General features: G+C 47.7%; 1 protein-coding gene across 1 annotated transcript in view; it reads right to left on the minus strand.

The window, feature by feature from the left end:
• Positions 1 to 18,952: 18,952 nt before the first annotated feature.
• Positions 18,953 to 20,663, minus strand: part of IK (IK cytokine) — a 433,474-nt gene continuing 431,763 nt past the window's right edge. The window contains exon 20 of the mRNA XM_069654229.1: positions 18,953 to 19,423. Coding sequence (XP_069510330.1) covers positions 19,396 to 19,423 — 28 coding nt within the window. The 3' untranslated portion in view covers positions 18,953 to 19,395. The remainder of the gene's footprint in view (positions 19,424 to 20,663) is intronic.

Genomic DNA, 20,663 nt, shown 5'->3' on the forward strand with positions numbered 1-20,663 from the left:
CAGGTCCCGCTGATGGCGCCCTTCGGAGGAGACTAGTGCAGATGCGTCAGTGCATCTCTGCGCCCCCTGGTGGTTCAGTTGAAGACGTTTTTTTATTGTTCTTGCGATCGTGTCTCTCACTGCCATGTCCCCCAAAATAGGGTCATATAGGCTCCACTGGCGGCGAGGAGGAGGAGGATCTGGGTCATGGGACTGCAGGGTGAGTGAGACTGGAGCATGGTCCGGAGGATCCGGGGGCCAATCGTAACGTCGTCTGTGAAGGCCAGGATCTGGGGGGAGGCCAGCAGCAGGTCGATTCTAGAGAAGGTACAGTGCACATACGAATAGAAGGTGAAGTCTTTCTCTTCCAGAGATAGCACCCTCCAGGTGTCGACAATGTTCAGCGTATGAAACAAATGGAGCAGGGCTGTTGCCAACTTCAGATCCCTGGATGTGGAGGGTGGGATCTATCTCGGAGGGGGTCCGGGACCCCGTTAAAGTCTCCTCCGATGAAGACTTCCCCCTCAATGAATGGAAGGAGGGAGTCTTCCAGATCTTGGTAGAACCCTTCCTGGTGCTTGTTTGGGGCGTAGGCTGAGATGAGGGTATAAAGTTGGCCAAGGATGATGCATTGATTGCCATAAAGGGACCCTCCTGGCATCGTAGCGAGTCTAGGATCTGGGGCTTCAGGTCTTTTGCGAAGAGAATGGCGTTACCTCCCTTCTTGGTTCCGTTGGATGCCAAAAATTGTAGGGGAAAGAGTCTGCTTCGCAGACGAGAAAAGTCAGCTGGGATTAGATGCATTTCTTGCAGAAAAGCGATTGAGGTCCCGTCATTTTGTAGCCTTTGTAGGATGGATTTCCTCTTCGCGGGGGAATTCAAGCCCCTGACATTCAGAGTGGTGAACTTTAGTTTTAGATGCGGGGGCTGGCTCTCTGAGCTAGTTTGCTGTGGGTGGGGGAGAGGGATTGGGGGAGAGTTAGGTCCGCCATAGCTGCGAGGGATCAGTTGTTTTGGGCTCTCCTGTGGCTGAAGGTTTTAGAAATAGTCTCCAACGGGAGATCTGAACCGATTTTGAACTGTCGGTGCCTCCCCCAGCCACCCAGGCTGTCATCAGGCAACATAGCCAACATGGTTGAGATTCTCTCCAGGGGTAATATGGTGACATCCACCCTGGAGGAGGGTATGGACCGCATGCAGTCCGCGGCGAGCTTAAGGGAGTTTAAGTGGTTCCAACGCTATGTGTTCTTCAGGAGTGTCCTCACTCGTCATTTGGGTTTGAGGCTTCTCTGCACTCTTGACCAGGGGGCCCGTTTCGTTTTGGGCGAGGCTGCGTCCGGAGCAAGGCTTGTTCGGCTCGGGAAGGGCGGCTCTGTGCGCCCGGGAGTCCGGGCGCAGGATTGATGCTGCATCGTCAATGTGGCTGATGGTGCGGGGGGTACCCTTGTACGACAATTGTAGTGCTGTGGCAAACAGCCACCGGTAGCGGATCTGCTGGTCTCGGAGGAAGAGCGAGAGTGGACGGAGCATTCTATGCTTCTGGAGAGATAGAGGGGAGAGATCCTGGAAGATCTGAAGTGGGGAGCCCTGGAAAGATAGTTCATCACTTGAGCAGCCTATCGCTGCAATGGCCGCCTTGGTGGTGGTGCCTATCGCTGCAATGGCCGCCTTGGTGGTGGTAAAAGTGAACTCTTGTGATTATGTCCGGAGGGGGGGTCTGCGTCGGTTGCCTGGCGGGGGCGCAGCCTGTGGGTACTATCAAGTAGGAGCTGAATCTCATCCAGATTCGGCATCAGAGACTGGAAGAAGTTGCTTAGGTATTCGGGGAGCTCCTTGTCAGAGATTGATGAGGGCACCCCTCGGATGCGTAGGTTGTTGCGCCGGGAGCGATTTTCCATGTCTTCCTGCTTAAATTCAAGGATTTCGGTTCTATCCATTAGTGTCTGGATGGTGCTTTGCATCTCCGTTAGTGAGTTAGAATGATCTACGGCTTATTCCTCGACCTCCTCCATCCTGTGCTCGATACTGCTGACCCGTTGCTCTGTTTGCTCTAGTTTAGCGGTGAGTTCCGTCATACAGGATCTAAATTCTGATTTGAAATCGGACATGAAGGCCTGGAGGTCCTCTTTGGTTGCGAGCGTCCCTTTGTCGTCGGTGGCCTTCTGGGGTGTAAGTTTAGTGGGATCCGTTTTCTTTCCCTTCTCCGGGGCCAGCAGCATAGTGGAGATGTTAGCAGATTTAGAGGGTTTCAATGCTTTGGTCATGGCTCCGGGGTGAGGAGGCGACTCCTGGGGAGTTGGCCCAGTGTCGGCGTACGGCAATCTCCGCCAATAGCTGTGAGATTCAGAAATGGCGGTAGCAGGAGATGGAGTGGGCCGGGGCGTCCCAGGAGGTTGCGTGGGCAGGGACTGCTTCTACGCCTTCAAGGGGTAATGGAGTTGCTTTAGTGGAGAAGTCACGCGGGGTAAGGTGGCTATGGGCTCACAACTCACCCTCCGCAGCAGGAATCCAGGATGAGGGTGATGAAGGCAGGGTCTCTCCGCCTGGCGAGGATAGAAGGTAGGCAGGGGCGCCCCAGGAGGCTGAGGGAGGCGCTACTCCCACTGCTGGGGGGGCAACAGCTGAAGAATCAGGGGCCTCGGCGACCCGGAGGGGGGCTGGAGTACCTCAGCCAGCAGGGGGGGGCGTTCTAGCGGGCCCCTGAGAGGCCAGTCGACTCCCAACAGCAGGAGACCCCAGGAGGAGGCTGGTGGCGGCTAGGCTGCAGCAGAGAGCCGGGGGACCCTGCGCCAGAGAGAGGAGGGAGGCAGGTCTTCAGAGAGCTCCGGGCCGGAGTAGATGGAGCCCGCCCCACACAATGAGGGTCAGCAGGAGCTCACCTGTGTGGTGTATGCCCCCCCTAGGCACTGAGGGCACGTTGCAGGTGATGGCCAGGAGCCCCCCTCCAGGAGGACGCCCTGCAGTCGCGCGATCGCTGCCCCCGCCTCCAGCAGGGAAGGTGCAGGAATCTTGGTGGCGGGCCACGTCGGAGCCCAGGCTTCAGTAGGAGCCGCTCGGGCTCTGGCTCCAGGAGGGGGTGGGGGAGCGGGAGCAGCCACAGCGAGATCCCTCGGGCTGAGAGGCCCAGGTGAGGAGAGGAGCCAGAGCGTCCCGGCTCTCGAAGGCAGGCAAGATCGGCTGGGAGGGTGCGGACACGTTCAGGGGTCCAGGGCCAGCCGGGGTTCTGGGCGGGCACCAACCGAGCGCCGGATGAAGCTGGCGGGCGGGAGAGAGTAGGCGCTGTCAGTGCGCATTTAGTGCGCGTCGGAGGAGGTCCGTTTCGCCATGTCGGACCAAGGCTGGCGAGGCAAAGCCGGCCGGGCTGCAGGGGTGAGGACCTGAAGTTGCGGCCGCCATATTGGATTGTGGCGCGGGACACTGGTGGAACGTTCCCTCGCCGCATTTTCTGTGATCCTGAGGGCGTTAGGCTCCCAGGTTGCAGCAGTTGGTGCGGGTGATGTTCTGCCGCATTATCCTGTTAAGCACGGGCGGCAGGCATAGCAGGAACCGGCAAGGTTTCAGTTATGGCTGCGGACCCACGCGGAGGCCATCAATGGGAGCTGCCTCCTCGCTGGCGCTCCAGGCCACGCCCCCCTCATGTAACATTTTTATGTTACCCTCAATACTTTAAATGGCTGGTGGCAGTGGTTTAATTTTTCCTACCATTGTGCTGTTCTACCACAGGCTGAACCCTCAGCTGCAGTACAGCACCCATGGGGGACCATTTTGTCAAAATAGCCGTTTTCTTTTTTCGCCATTTTCTGTTTGTGAGGTCTTTCTTGGATTTTACTCTGTGCGTTGAGACAGATTCAAGCCCTTTTTATTTGTCTTGACTGTTGTGGGCTTCAGTGTGTCTGGAAGGGCAGGATGTGAGGAGGTTCCCGAAACTCCCCGGTCCTTTATCTAGGAATGCCTTAATGCAACCGGTCCCGATTGGCTGGCTGGCTGTCATTTCAGGAAAGCCACCCTGCTATTTGAGTGACAGACTAGGATGTTCATGAATGGGAGAAACCTGCGTAAAAAGGCGAGGGTTTTGGGACTAGAGGCAGAGTCGACCACTGGGAATAACACACGACGAAGAAACCGTAACAAAGCTCGCTGCATCCTCCTGGACCTTTGAATTGCCCGGTGAAACCCTGCTGCTGTGCGGAACTCCTTTTTCACCTCGACAGAGAAGCTCCTCCACAGTGACATCACCCCTAGGGTTAGTGGGACCAACTAACCCCGAGACAAACTCCACTGGATCATCACCCCCCCAATTGCTGTGCCTCTCTTGCTTCGGAAGGCCAATGCCAAGGGTCGAGTATCCGTATTCAAGTGAAATGTCTGAAGCAGTAACAAATCCGGCTAGAGGCTCCAGGAGTCTCCTAAGGACCCTCCAGAAGCAGGACGACCAGATCCAGAGTACCCTCACCAGAGTGCAGGGCCCAAGGAGTGAAGGAAGCCCAAACGGTATCTGCGACGGTGCCGTTTACTAAGCGACCTCCGAAGTACTGCTGCAGGACCAGACATCCTACCCCCTATTGTCCTCACAACTGAGGCTTAGGAACACAGGGTCTGCACCGCTGTAGCAAGACACAATCCAGCTGGACCACTCTTCTTCAAACCAGAGGCACTGTTCAGGCTTGGGTACTTACCTCATTGTCTTTTAGCTGTGCTTTTCTCAGTTGGGAATTGCAGCGGCTTATTTTTAGAGTTGATTTCAGCTCTCTCACAGACTTCACAGCTTGTGACCCTACAAGTGATTTTTCTACAAACTCTCTAACTTTGTGCAGGACTTTGATTCAAGAAGTGCCTCAGATCCATAGACTGTGCTCCAATTTACTTTGATTGTCCTGGCTCCCTGAACACTCTTCTAGTCCATTGACTTTGTTATTGTTTGTCCCTCATAGGTGGTAGCTTGTTGTGAACTGTTACTGCTGGAAAAGGCTGGTCTAGACTTTATTGGAAGATGTAGTTGTACTCACATATACTGAGAACCTATTTTACCTTTTTCCTTCCCTTTCCTTTCCTTTCTGCAACTTCCGAATCTGAACATTATAAATAGTGTGAGATATAAATGCCATTACTGTCCTTATGATAGAAGTCACCTCAGGGTGAAGGAATTGTGTAAAAAGCATATCCAAAGATTATCCACTAACTTGTTTTGATTCTGAAAAGGAACAAGTTACTTACCTGTAACTGTTGTTCTCCAAGATGGGTCTGGCATGGATTCGCATGCTCATGAATATTCCCCATCAGGCCGGGAATCCTCTGTAAAAGAAAAAACGGTTTCAATTTCACTTACAAACTGTCTTTCTCCTATAAACCAATCACTGAGCTCTGATATGATATGCCCCCAGCCTACGACTGCCCTCTTCCTAAGCCCCTCCTCATGCAGCCATCTTCAGATTTGGTAGCATGTAAAGTGGCAGTATGACCAAGAAGAGCTGCAGAGGGGCAGGAGGGAGGGTTCGCATGTGAATCCATGCTGGAGAACAACAGTTACAGGTAAGTAACTTGTTCCTTCTCCAGCATGGAGTCTGGCATGGATTGACATGATCATAAATAAATAATACATAGCAGTAAATCATTACACAACCACAGGAGGTTGCAAGGCTCAACAGAAGCAATTACTCTTACCTCCGGAACAGGCTCACCTTCAAGCCAACAGGTTGCGTAGCACGCCTTGGCGACCCTGGACTTCTCCCTGGAATCCCTGTCAACACAGTAGAATCTTGTGAAGGTGTGCATAAACCTCCACTTAGCAGCCCTTAAGATGTCCAGCAGGGGCCCACCAGACAGGCACGCCATTGTTGCAGCAATTGCTCTGGTGGGATGGGCTCTCAGACAGCCGGGCAGCGGTCAGTTTGCTAACCGGCGACAGTGCATGATACAGCCGGAGAGCCACCTGGAAATGGAAGCCTTGGACAAAGCTTTCCCATGGTTCACAGGACCAGAGTTCACAAAAAGTTGAGACGTCTTCCGGAAACTCTTTGTGCCACATAGAACTTCACAGCACGCGCCACATCCAGCGAGTGCTGTATCTGGGATGTCCAGGGCCACAGAGATGACATGGTCTGATGCCATATCGTCCTCCTGGAGAATTTCCAGCGCCTCAAACCCATTTGTCGTCGCAAGAAATTCCAGCAGTGAGGCCATCTTGTACCACAGCCCCCTGTCGTACCTGGCCAGGATCGCAAGATCATTTGCTGCCTTGATCATTGTCGTGCCAAGTAGATCACCTTTCTACCCAAAAGGTGTTACTTGGCTACTTGTTGTCAGGGTCTTTTAGGGATTCCCTCCCTTCCTCCTCACCTGAAACGTCCGTTGAGCTATCCTGAGGGTCCGGCTTCCTTCCTTGGCGTCTCCGGGTCTGTCCTTTACTGTTCTTCTTGACTCCCTTTTTCTCATGTAAGTAGGGGCGAGCTCCCCAGGATGCCACTCTGTCGGGTGATTGAGGAACCGAACAGCGGGGACTCCCGGGAGCCGGCGCCTGAGCAGGGAAAAAGCCACAGCGGCAGAAAAAACCCTGCAGTGGATGTTCGGGCAAGATGGTCTCGAGTAAGATGCGGGACTGGATATTTAATCCTCCATGGCTGAGCAGTTCCGGCAGTAGCAGTGGCAAGAAATGTTAGCTGGACGACTATAATAAAGAACAGGATACTTAGAGGAAGGGAGGTCCAAAGGAGTTGGTAAGGGCAGGTGAAATAGAATAGAAAGAAAACAGAAAGGAGAAAACAGAACGGAGCACAAGAGATGGAGAGGCTGGGCTGCCACTGGAGGAGAGAAAAGGAGGAAGCAGAACGAAAGGCAGAGGTAGGAGGCGAAATACCAGAAAGAAAACAGGACGGCAAGAATACCAAGGAGGATAAACCGGATTCAAGCAAGCAGAGCGGGTAGAAAACACACCGTTACCTTCGTAGGAGGAGAGCAGTGAAGGTGCAACGCTGCACTGTGCCGGCACTAGAGGACGTCGGCGACCATGATGGGAAAAACACTAGAACGGTGTTTACAGACGGCCCCCGACGTGATGGAACATATTAATGGCGTCTCCACAAATCCCAAAAACGCCGCCCGACAGTATACATGACAGTATGACCCCTTCTACTTGGGGGGCCTCCTGGTTTGCCCGGATGCAATCTATGAAACCTCCTGATGAGTCAGGGGGCGTGAATGTGACTTTTAGGCTCCCATGTACGTTCCTCAATAGGATAACCCTTCCAATGAACCAAGTATTGTAGAACTCCATGATGGTAACGAGAATCTACTAGATATGAAACTTAATATTACCAAGCAGTCTTTTAGATCTTCTTTTGTAAGGATCAGGTAGGTAGGGTTTCAAAAGAGAGGAATGGAACACGGGGTGAACATGTTTGAGAGAGGAGGGTCATTTAAGGTGGAAAGCAACAGGGTTCACCTTCTTAGTGATCTGAAAAGGTCCCATATACCTTTGTGCGAACTTCCCAATGTGTGTCCATCGGGGTAAGATGTTCGTTGCTAACCAGACCTTATCTCCTTCCTCCCAAGGGGGTGTTACTTTCCTCTTCTTATCGGCCCATACCATATACACATGTCGACTAGTGTTCAGGGTCTCACTGACTAACAATGGGTGTCTTTAAGCTCTTTCAGGAGATGCTCGATGGCGGGTAACCTCGAATGACGGATCTCCGCCAAAGGCATATGTTTCGGATGGTAGCCAAAGGTACAATAAAATTGAGACATAGTGATGGCTGTATGTCTGGTGTTATTATAAGTGAACTCAGCCATGGGGAGAAAAGCATTCCATTCATCTTGCTTTCTGCTACAGAAACAGCGGAGATATTGTTCTAGGGTGTGATTGAGCCTTTCGGTCTGTCCATTGCCCTGTGGATGGAACCCGGACGAAAGGGCTCGTTGAATCAATTGTTTGCAAAGAGATCCCCAAAACTGGGAAGTGAATTGAGGGCCTTGATCGGACACTATTGTTTCCGGAAGGCCATGAAGACGCACAATCTCTTTCAAGAATATCTTGGCCATCTCGGGAGCGGTCGGTAATCCCTTCAAGGGTGTAAAGTGGGCTAATTTGCTTAGAGAATCCACCGTAACCATGATGGCCGTATTCCCTTCAGAATTAGGCAGTTCTACAATGAAATCAGTAGAGATGTGGGTCCATGGTTGTTTAGGTGTCGATTGCTGCTGCAGTAAGCCTATGGGCTTGGAGGAATGGTACTTGTTAGCTACACAGATGGAACAGATAGATACATAGGACTGCACATCTCAATTCCATCCGGGCCACCAGAACAGTCTGGACAAGAGATCCTTGGTGGCCCTTATGCCCGGCCATGGGAGAATCATGACACCATGAGAGGGCCAGTCTTTGATGCGTCTTGTCAGGTAGGTATAAAGCTCGGCCCTTAAAGTAGAGCCCCTCTCTTTCTTCTGATTCCGCTCCTAAATCTGTCCTGATTGCGGTGCTGGGTTGTTTGATCTGGACTTCACGTAGGAAAGTGTTGGCCACTGTCTGGATTTCCTTGCCCGCTAACAATAAATCATGGTTATGTTCCGCCTCACAGTCTGAACCATGACAACGGGAAAGGGCATCGGCTAAGATATTTTGTTTGCCAGGTAGGTAGGTAACTTCACGATCGAATTGAGAGAAAAAGTATGCCCAACGTGCGTGTCTGGCATTGCGACATTCCATCTGTTGGAGAACGCAGAGATTACTGTGGTCTGTACGTACGGTGAACCTATGCATGGCTCCCTGAAGGAGATATCGCCATTCATCACAGGCAGGTTTGATCGCCAACAATTCCCTTTCGATGACAGAGTAATTCTTCTCACTAGGGGACAAGGTTCTGGAATAATACGCCACAGGATGCTCAAGACCATCCTTACCCTTCTGCAGGAGGGCTGCGCCAATAGCTCCTCCTGAGGCATCAGTTTCTACTATGAAGGGTAAGGTTTGATCTGGCTGCACAAGGATGGGCGCCGAGGTGAATGCCTCTTTCAAGGCTTGAAAGGCAGATTCTGCTTCTTGTGTACAAGAAAACAAAACCCCTTTTTTCAGCAGCGAGGTGATAGGAAGGACCAAATTGGAAAATCCAGGGATGAATTGGCGATAACAATTTGCCAATCCTAGGAAGTGTTGTACTTCCTTAACGCTTCCAGGGGTTGGCCAGCGGATTACTACTTGTATCTTGCTGGGATCCATGCGGATACCTTCTTGTGAAAGGATAAATCCTAAATAGGATACCGAAGGTGCTTCAAAGACACATTTTTCAGGCTTTACCAAAAGCTTATTCTCTAGCAGTCGTTCCAACACCAGGCGGACGTGTCTTCTGTGTTCAGGAAGAGACAAAGAGTAAATCAAAATATCGTCTAAATACACCACCACTGTGGAGAATAGGAGGTCGGCAAACAACTTGTCCATAAATCGTTGGAAAACTGCGGGTGCGTTTACTAAACCGAAGGGCATAACCCGGTATTCAAAATGCCCAAGTGGTGTCCTAAACGCAGTCTTCCATTCATCCCCCTGTCTTATACGGAGCAGGTGATACGCACCCCTGAGATCCAACTTTGTGAAGATGGATGCACCTTGTACAGCCTCTAATATTTCTTTGATTAGAGGCATCGGATATCGGTCTTTAATGGTAAAACGATCTAAGCCTCGATAATCGATACAAGGGCGGAGTTCAGATGATCCCTTCTTGGATATGAAAAATAGTGAAGCACCTGCTGGAGACTTGGACTCTTGGATGAGTCCGTTTTGAAGATTACTGTGCAAGTATTCCTTAAGGGCTTTACGCTCTGGTAGCCATAATGGAAACATCCTTCCAAAAGGGATAGACGCATCAGGTTGGATCTCAATGGCGCAGTCTTCTCTTCTGTGAGGAGGAAGGGAATGTGGCTGCTTGTCAATGAAGACCTCTAGATAGTCTCGATAGTGTTCTGGTACCAAATGGAGAGATGCTGCCAACATGGAATCCCTCTTGTTCGAGGGACCAAGGGGATGACAACGGTTCAGGCATTCATTGAGACATAAAGATGACCGAAACTGTATGGTATTGTTCGACCAGTAAATCAACGGGTTGTGTCTGCGCAACCAAGTGATCCCTAAAATCACTGGGAAATGTGCTGCCTTAATAATATCAAACGCCATTTCTTCCTGATGCTGAAACAAATGGACTTGAAGAGGAAGAGTCTCTTGAGTAATGGGTCCTGAGGACAGAGGTTGGCCGTCCATCCCTTCCACAGGAATGGACTGATTCTTTGAAAGGATAGGCACATCATTATCTTGGGCACAAGTAACATCGATGAAGTTCCCTGCTGCCCCACAGTCCAGCATGGCTAATGCTTCCCAGACAGCGGAGGAACCCTGGAACAACTTGATATGAAAGACCATCAAACAGTTGTCTTCTCTGGGTGGAGGAGTCAAAGTATTGGTACAGGGATTTCTTCCAAGTCCCCTGGACCTACCCCTGATTAGGCTCGGGGAGAATTGTTTCCCTGGTGGCGTGGGGGAACCTCCGGGCAGTTGCGGAGTAGGTGTTTACTGGACCCACAGTACATACAGAGACCCAACTCCCTTCTTCTCTTCGGATGTTAAAGGTCCTCTTGCAGTACCAATTTGCATAGGTTCCTCTCCAGAAGATGGAGCAGCATGATCCTTGGAGAGATGCGGGGAGAAAGGAAAGGGAGAGGGTCGAGGCCGCCTTCTTTCCTGCCTTCTTTCTCCTAATCTAAATTCGATCTGTAGTGCGAGTGACACGAGTTCCTGAAAAGTCTGAGGTCTTGCAATGCGTGCCAGTTCGTCCTTTATGTCCTCATGCAATCCGTGACAAAATAAAGTTTGCTGGGCAGAATCAGGCCATCCGGCGTTAGTGGCTAGCTGCATGAAAGACGTGACATAAGTTTGTACATCATGAGGACCCTGTCTGACGTCAAGGATTGCTTCATACGATGCATACTGTACCTCGGGTCGTTCAAAACGAGACTTTAGAAGTTGTACGAACTGATCGTAATCGTTAGTGGATGGATCAGACTGTAGAACTAGGGGCGAAGCCCACGCTAGGGCATTCCCCGTTAAATTGGAGACTAGGAAGCCCACCTTGGCCTTGGTTGTCTCATAGGTGTGAGGACGGAAAGTGAAATATAGCCTACAAGCATCCAAAAATTCTTTGTGTCTTGGGATTTCCATCGTACTTCCCGCAAGGAAGAGGAGGTAAGTCTCCACGGGCTTCATCACGGGCTGCTACCTGTTGTCGCAGGGATTGGTTCTCGGCTTGAAGTGATTGCACTTCAACCGTTAGACCCTGGATGGCTGCCACCAATTCTTGATATTGTTTGAGAGAAGCCATTGGAATCTTTTGGCGTTGCACTCCGTCAGGGTCTGTTAGGGATTCCCTCCCTTCCTCCTCACCTGAAAAGTCAGTTGAGCTATCCTGAGGGTCCGGCTTCCTTCCTTAGCGTCTCCGGGTCTGTCCTTTACTGTTCTTCTTGACTCCCCTTTTCTCGTGTCAGTAGGGGCGAGCTCCCCAGGATGCCACTCTGTCGGGTGATTGAGGAACCGAACAGCAGGGACTCCCGGGGGCCGGCTCCTGAGCAGGGAAAAAGCCACAGCAGCAGAAAAAACCCTGCAGTGGATGTTCGGGCAAGATGGTCTCGAGTAAGATGCAGGACTGGATATTTAATCCTCCATGGCTGAGCAGTTCCGGCAGTAGCAGTGGCAAGAAATGTTAGCTGGATTATAATAAAGAACAGGATACTTAGAGGAAGGGAGGTCCAAAGGAGTTGGTAAGGGCAGGCGAAATAGAATAGAAAGAAAACAGAAAGGAGAAAAAAGAACAGAGCACAAGAGATGGAGAGGCTGGGCTGCCACTGGAGGCGAGAAAAGGAGGAAGCAGAACGAAAGGCAGAGGTAGGAGGCGAAATACCGGAAAGAAAACAGGACGGCAAGAATACCAAGGAGGATAAACCGGATTCAAGCAAGCAGAGCGGGTAGAAAACACAGCGTTACCTTCGTAGAAGGAGAGCAGTGAAGGTGCAAGGCGAGGAACGCTGCACTGAGCCGGCACTAGAGGACGTTGGCGGCCATCATGGAAAAAACACTAGAACGGTGTTTACAGACAGCCGCCGACGTAATGGAACATATTAATGGCATCTCCACAAATCCCAAAAACGCCGCCCGACAGTATACATGACACTTGTATTTACGGATTTCATTTATACAGCTCTACAGCTCACATTTACCCCTCTTGAGATAGGCCTGGCTGCTCAGTCACACTACCAACTTGCTTAGTACAGACCTATATTAAAAGGTGGGTCACCTAATACAAAGTAGGTAAGTGTTGTGTAGTCTCACACAGTGTGACTGCATCAATTCCCATCTAGCAACCTGGCATCATGAATTTCTTGGGTTTTGCCATAAACTAATAGGTCATCTTGGAAGCAAACTACTCCAGGTTCCTCCCTAAACAACTTATGTATTATCCTCTGAAATACTGATGTTGCCGATATTAGCCCAGAAAACATGCACAAGAATTGGAATAAGCTCTTTGGCGTTATAAAAAGACATACATTTTTGGGATTGTGGATGCAGTTTTATTTGATTGTATGCCGATGTGAGATCCAATGACGAAAATACAGAGGCATTGCCCAATGTGGGTAGTATTTCTATGATGCTCGCCAAAGAATGGTGATCATGTATCACACATGTGTGGAGCGCCTTAAGATTGACGCAGAGTCTCAATTTGCTGCTTGTCTTCATCTTTCACACATTCTGCAGCTTCAATTCTCTCAATTATTCTATCCTTCTCTAGATTGTAGAATTCTTCCTTTATGTGTTCTCAGATTGTCAAGGGAATATACCTTACTTTGTGCACTGCTGGCACTGTACGTGGGTGAAGACTTATCTGATGCACAAATCCTTTCCGGCACCTTGGTTTCTGACTAAATACACATGCTCTCACATCACAATGCTTTACTTTAGTTTATTTATAATGCGCATCCATAAACCCGTGGGTGTGAGGGAGCCGACAAGGACTCACAAAACAAGCAACACGTAGAGTCCAGGAAATGAGGGGATATTCCTACCACCTGATAGAGCTGGGAAAAAGAGAAAAAGAAAAGATGGACTACTTATCGGAACAACCAGGTCTTGAAACAGAATCAGACGATGAACCTCTCAACGATGCCGGTAAGGAGTTCCATAATGTGGGGGCTATGCCAAAAAATGCTCCTCCCTGAACCTTCTTAGTTTTGCATTTTGGTAGGACTAGGAAGTTTTGGTTACTGGATCTCAGACTTCTGTGGTTGGGTTTTTCCATAATATGATCTTGAAGATAGGTCGGCATGGTACCCATTCGACACTTGAAGGTGATGACAAGTAGCCTGAAAGAGATTCGTGCTTCCACAGGGATCCAATGTAGCGTGCGTCGAGACTGTTACACGAGAGTGTAAGGTGAGACCTGTGACGACTAACAGCGCCATTTTGGACCACTTGGAGTCTGTTGATGGTTGCTATGTTAGCTCCTGCTAGTAAACTGCAACAATAATCAATATTGGCACCTATTATTGCTCGTGCGATAGCTTCCGCATTATCTTGGGAGATGTATGGTCTAAGGTGAGCTAACAATTTATATGTTGCAGATGCGACCGTGCATCCTACATAAAGTTTCATATTCAACATCTGGTCAATAATGACTCCCATGATTTTAACCTTAGGGAGCGTAGAGATGTCTACATCCCCCAGCTGAAAGTGCTTGTACGCTGGGTCCAGCATGGCAAGTGTTCCTACTGACCCCACTACCATAAATTCTGTTTTACCACGATTGAGCGCCAGGTTGTTCTCCATCATCCGGCGCTCAATAATAGCAAAGATTCTATTCAATTCCATTTCATCTTGATGGTGACATCCTGTAAGTGGAATGACACATTGTGGATCATCCGCATAGTTAGAGAATAGGACCCCTTCCTGTTCAAGATGCGCAAAGAAAGGGGACCTGAAGCTGTTATAAATGCACGGTGACGTTCTGGCACCCTGCGGTACTCCAAAAAGCACAGAGATAGGCAGAGCCATTGCATCATCTGCACTGACCCTACTGACTCTATTGGAAAGGAAGGTTAACATCCATTGAACTGCTGCGGAAGAGAAGTTTGCCACTTCCTTCAGCCATTCGGCCAAGATGGTATGGTCGACAAGGTCGAAAGCCGTGGATTGATCTAAAGAAATAGGCAGGGAGGCGAGACCTTTATCCATTCTGTTTAATAGCTTCGATTTTAGATCTAAAAGAGAGATTTTGGTCCCGAAACCATGTCTAAAACCCGATTGCAGAGGGTTTAAGATAGGAAAGCAATTGAGGTGTTTAGAAATCTGTGAATAGGCAACTCGATCCAAGATTTTGAGAAGGAAGGGGGTGTTGGTTATAGGCCTATAATTAGCGGGTATATTTTGGTCCAGGACGTTTTTTTTTTTTAAAACAGTGGTGTAACCCAAGCCATTTTCAGATCGTCGGGAACCATGTCAGTTGTACGAGATGAGTTAATAAATGTGCAAATCGACTGGACTAGCGAGGATGGGCAGGTCTTGATGATAGAAGAGCAGGGATCGCCGTACATTTAGTCGCCTTAAGCTTGGCGATTACCAGCGCTAAATCCTCGGTAGTGATTGGACTAAAGTTAAATATGGGGATAGCCTACTCTCTAACAAAGGTTTTGCACTCCCTAATGTCCCCATTACAAGGTCAGAGCTTTTTTTTTTATTGAAATGCCTTCTCGAATCCCCTCCAATTTCAGGGACATAGCATTCTGAATTTCGGTACACCACTTATCGTCTTTAATAATCGTAGATGCCTTCGGTTGGGGTGTGATCTCCTGCTCTTTACGAATCTTAAACAATTCCCTCAAACCTGAGGTTGCCTGAGGGATTCTTAAATTATGGTAGATCTTCTTAGCTGCCACTATGGCCGTCTTGTAGTTCTTAGAGGCGCTTTTAAATGTCATTAGTGCTGACGATGTTTGGTTGGCCTTCCAGATATATAATAGCTTGAGAGAGGAGGCTTTTAAGGTTTGTAATTCAGGGGAAAACCATGGTTTACTTCTTTTAATCTCAACTGATTTCTTTTTACGTTTGGGAGGGACCAGGGTGTTTGCAACAAGTTCCAAGGTAGTCTTGAGTTTCATGGCCATAATATCTGTTGCCTTTGCATCCGAGACAACTGATGAGTGCATATGGATTGGTTCAATTCTTTCATAGGTCAAGTGCTTAACATTATGTACTAATCCAGAGTGTACATAATCTGTCTTAATTTTGATAGGGAATGGTACTGTAAAGGAGAAATGCACAAAGGCACGATCTGACCAGGGACAGGGGGATACCAAAACATCATGAAAAAGAATATTGGCAACTGATATCCAGTCCAGGGTATGCCCAAATGTGTGAGTAGGATCCTGAATAACTTGACTCGGACCAAGGTTTGTGAGCGATTATGCAATCTCTGAGGCCCTGGGGTCATCTGCATGCCCTAGCCAATAGTTGAAGTCCCCCAAAACTATGATGCGTGCATTAGGCTTAAGGAGAGGGCGTAGATAGCTAGAGCGCTAAGGAGACATTTTCTGTAAGGGAAAATGGGCGGTAGATTAGTATAATGTTAATCGTGGCTCTGGCATTCATTCCCATTTTAACATGCATGAATTCAACCCCCTCCATGAGATGGCCTTGTACTTCCCATGCAGACAGTGTGTTTTTTAGAATTAATGCAGCGACTCCTCCCCTACCTGCGATTCTATCCTGTCTCAGCATATTATAACCTGCTGGAATGGATAGATGCAAGGACCGGCCAGCGGAGCTTGAACCCCAGGTTTCTGTAAGGGCACAGATGTCTAAGTGGTGGTGCTCTATATAATCTGCCACCTCATGCGCATGTTTGACCAGAGATATTGTATTGAGTAACATACAACGTAGGGTGTCAACAGGTAAAAGTGGGGGGTCCCGATTTTTTGTGTCCCGGCAGGTATCACAAGTGGTTTGGTGATCATGTGAGCAGCTAAGTGGTCTACAGTAGTGTGCTCAGTTGAATCCTCTTGGGAAATGGGGATGTCTATTGGATCACATTACTGCTTCTGTTGCATTGGGGGTTTAGCCTTATAACAAGTTTCTTTTGCTGTAGCCAGCTCAGCAGAAGAGTGGTACCCTTGTCTGTAACATATACCTTGCCTGCAGCCTTCCTTTAAACTCAAAGTCTGCTGGGAATCATCCCACAACTCCTATTTCCGTGCATTCACGGGCAGTAGGCCTAATATTCACATCAAACAGCTCTTTGTCTTTAAAGAACCAGTCAAATGTCAATCTTGGAAGGAGTGTATATTTAGCCCCTGAATCTACCATTATCTCAATTACCTTATAGCAAATTTACACGTAATACCTTGGCCCATCAAGACCCTCTTTGCCTACGGCAAACCCAGCTTCTTCTGGATCATCATTCATGTACTTGACAATATTGATGGGTTGTGCTCTACAACACTTCACCAAGTTGCCTTGTTACACGTGCATGAAGCCCTACTAATAAAGTGGTCAGGGGTGTTACACCGGTAACATCGTTTTTGTATCGATGTACCACATTGCGAGCTGCCCTGACTGGAGTACACATTCATCTGCTTGGGGAAACGTATGTTTATATTACCTTTATGTGGTGTTCTCAACAATACTGCATTTGCAGGCACGGACTTAGTTTTCTTTCCATTTAATGACAGTTGTTACGAGTATGTTCTCTCAAGTAGCGCACTGGTTAGTTTGTTCCACTTCTTTCGCTATACATAAAAGTTCTTCCAACTGGGATTGCCTTTTGACCAAAGTTGCTCCCTTATCGTCCAGTCTTTGAAACTCTAACATGAATGGATCACTGAGTCCTTCTGTCTAAGGATCAAAACTGCAGGTTCTAGCTAAACCCCTCAGTGCAGTTATAAATTGCTTCAAAGTTTCTCCTTGTGTCAGTTTGCCAAATTTATATCTTCCTAATATTACACTGATTCTGGTCTAGTAATGTTTGTCAATTCTTGCAATGCATTTCTCATATTCATTAATTTCATCTGCTTCATCCAGCAGAAGATCGCAAAGCTCAGCAAATTTGTCTTGGTCTGCAGTGCCGAGAGAATAACATGCATTACTTACCGTAAAAGCATTTCTGATGGTTATATCTGCTTAGATTCACATGCTGTGCATAGTCCGACATCCAGTGGTCACTGCGGAGTATTGCATCTTGTTTTTTGAAAGTCAAAAAGGGGACGTCGACATAGGCGTGTCTGTAATACTATCCCTATAGTGACGTGTAGTGTACCCAAAATACCTCACGCGTCGCGGTCCCTCAGATTGCTTTTTTCCGCCCAGAATACTACACTGCAGCAGCATAATGTTCAAAGGAATGTTTCCACCTCTTTCATGGGACAGGTGATTCTCCAAGCAAGGGAAAAGCGTTATTGGGGGTGATATGTTTTGTAGCATGTGATTGCCATGTCCCAAAGTTCTCTCAGCTGTTCTATGTGGATTTCTTTGCTTTTTTTCAGTTCAGAGTTGCATGCATTTCCTTTTCTTTTTTCTTATATGACGTAGTTCGCAAATAAATCCACAGAATATGTTATTGGTGGTGGTTGCCGAGCAGCCGCGTGGCATCCATGGGTTTATGCTGCTAGGTTGCAATCTCTGCATAGTTGTTGTTGGTTGGTGCTGCCTAGCAACGGCACATACAAATGCATGTGGCAAGGTGCTTTCCCCTTGCGTGTCTCGCCCCATGCCTCACAATGAGCTGCCACCCACGGAACGCACATGCTACTGCCTGAGGGGTGGCATGCGTATTTACCTTATTGGTTCTTCCTTTGGTATGAACCTGTGCAGATTTATGGAGGCACCTCATCGACTGTGCCCCAAGTTTTGACGGTGTGCAGCGACCACTTCATGGATGTTGATGTGAACTTCTTTGGAAACGGCACTGCAGGGTTCCCTCGTTGTCACTTGTGTAGTAACAATCTACATTGCAGGTAGGTTTTCTGAGCATACATTTATTTTTATGTAATTACAGCTTAACAAGCCCCACCTCGCAAAGTTAGCCTAAGAGCTCCTCTCGCAGGTTACCCTCCTTACTTGTCTTTCAAGATTAGCCTAAAAATTCAGAAGGAGTAAAGGGATAGGTCATCCAACAGACCTCAAGCTTGCCCCCGAAATCTCCTGCTCTCTCAGCTGCTTAGCAGCCATTGTCAATAGGTCACCAGACATGCCTGACCAATGATGATGATGTTCCCCCACACCAATAACTTTCTTGGCCCTAGTCCATCAATCAACCAGGGACCCAGATTAGGCCCAGAGACCAGGGACTACATTACTGACCATTTCCCACTGTGGCACTGCTCACTAGCTCCGAGTGTGAAAACATCCACTAGAGGACAACTAATGGCTTCCCCAGCTTACTCAGATGACAGCGAGAACAAGTATAGAAGATTACCAGAGCCATGGAGGGAGATGGGAATGACAGGAAAACAACAAGGACACAAGCAAAAACGTTTAAATACAACTCTCGCAAAAGGGAATCAGTACATGATACTAAAAAGAGAAAATGAGAAGGGGAGTGGGTAGGTGTAGATACTTCCTCTAGTAGCACTTCCATGCTCAGCCTTCATTTTTTCAAGAAGAACTATTTAAACTGCTCTGGCGCAGTGCAATCATATCGGAGTCCAGTAGTGGAGTGGAGGATAGAAAAACATGCAACACTGGAGTACCGACGAGAAGCACAAAACACAACGTGTAGTAAGCGGACCAAAAGGAGATGTTTAAACCAAACAGCAGAGTGCTTGGTACACCTTGTAGACAAATCTTGGATCCCACTCAACAAGCAGCAGTGCTGCATTTCAAAGATGCTTGGTTAGCAAAAGCTGCTCATACAACCTGGTTACAGCTGATATTATGCATAAGACAAAAACTAGCTGATGAATTCAGGAGGTTTATTGCAAAAATGTAGAAACCATTACATGGAAAGGTTACATCACAATCGCACTTCATGGAAGATTGATCATTTCTGCAAGAAAACAACTCATGTTAAGGAATAAATTATACATCATGTAGTTGGACTTATATCAGAAGGTTTGCAAAGATGCCCTTTAATTACGCGTAATTGCAAAATAATATTCTGCAGTAAAACAGTCTGGAAATGTGTGACTCTGAAGGAACATAGTCGCTGAAGATATAGAGGAAAGTGTTTTCATTGTGCTGGCCCAGCCAAAATCCACTGTTGCTTTAATACAAAGATATCATTGTTCTGAAGCCAATAGTATTTTGAAAAAATAAAATAAATCCACAGACAAATGAGTGCAATGAAACAGCGATTTCTGGACTTCAGAAGAAAGTGTAAAATAAAAACAGACAGGCTGCTTTTAATATTTTGGCCTCTTCACTTCCACCCTGAAAGAGAAACAAAAATGTGAAAATCAATTCAGATGACATTTATTCTCCTAATAAGCGACAGAAAATCTACTCCATAGTCCCCACTGGAAGACTCATGTCCTACAAGTCATCTCGGGTAAAAAAAAAAACAGAATAATCCCGTTAATTACCGATTCCAAGTTAATTCACAGATTTCGATAAATCTGATGAAACCCTACATGATTTTATAGCTCTCCATGTTTGAATTTTTAAGTGTAAGGAGGACAGTGAAAAGAAGAGTGAAAGGATCACAAACAAGAGGGAGTAAAAGTGAAGCAGAAGAATGGATGTACATGCATGACATTGTAACAAACAAAATTAAAAATATGCCTGTTCTTCATTGTCCTAACATATTTCTGAAATGACACCTCAGCATTAGGTGACTGTCAAGGTGAAGGTCAAGTATGAAATTAATAGACTAAGTTTCTGAACATTTTGGGAGGTGGTTTAGAACGTTGCCTTCCAATGCCGTTTTGACACTAAACTTGGCGTGCATTTAAGCTACAAGCTCTGCTTGTAATGAAATTGTGTACATTACAAACAAGGGCAAAAAAGCTGCTGCAAAGCTGGATCTGCAAGGAAGGTTTCTAGTTAGAGAATGGACTGCCGTGGACTGCCCTACACAGTCAAAAAGCAACACTAGCAAAATATTCCAAACCGGTGCATTCAAATTGAGTGTTCCAACACTGTACGGATACTTATTTGCTTTCGAGTGTACTGTGCATTTGAGCCTTTTGTCCTCTGCACTGGGGTTGGTGTAATGTGGTTGGCCCCCAAGAGGCCGTTTTCTGCCATGCCCACTGGGAAGGAGTTCCCAATGTGAAGAATTGTAAGAGGGCTACTGCCCTGTCACTAGTGTGCATGCTGCGAATCTTGTCAATAATTGGATACAAGCAACCCGCTCGTGTTAGGTGTTGAAGAAATGTTCTCTTTCAAAAGAACGAAGCACAGTTGTCCTTCTCAACGCTATGCTGCCTGATTACAGATCCTTTAATGTTTATGTATTTTTTGGTCAATGGGGTGGAACCTTGTGTAGACCTAATTTTAATAGTTCTGGCTTCTTGATAGAATTCTGGAGATTTCTTCCCCTGCAGGTTGTGGGCAATTTATTAATGGATTTTCCACAGCACAAAGATTCAACCAGTTGGGCATCTGAGCGCTGTACAAAAGATAGACTATCAAGGTTTGAAAACTCAAATGCCTAGTAACATTCTCAGAA

This window comes from Ambystoma mexicanum, chromosome 3q, assembly GCF_040938575.1.
Source record: "Ambystoma mexicanum isolate Mex_15411 chromosome 3q, UKY_AmexF1_1, whole genome shotgun sequence".
In the NCBI taxonomy this organism is placed as follows: domain Eukaryota; kingdom Metazoa; phylum Chordata; class Amphibia; order Caudata; family Ambystomatidae; genus Ambystoma; species Ambystoma mexicanum.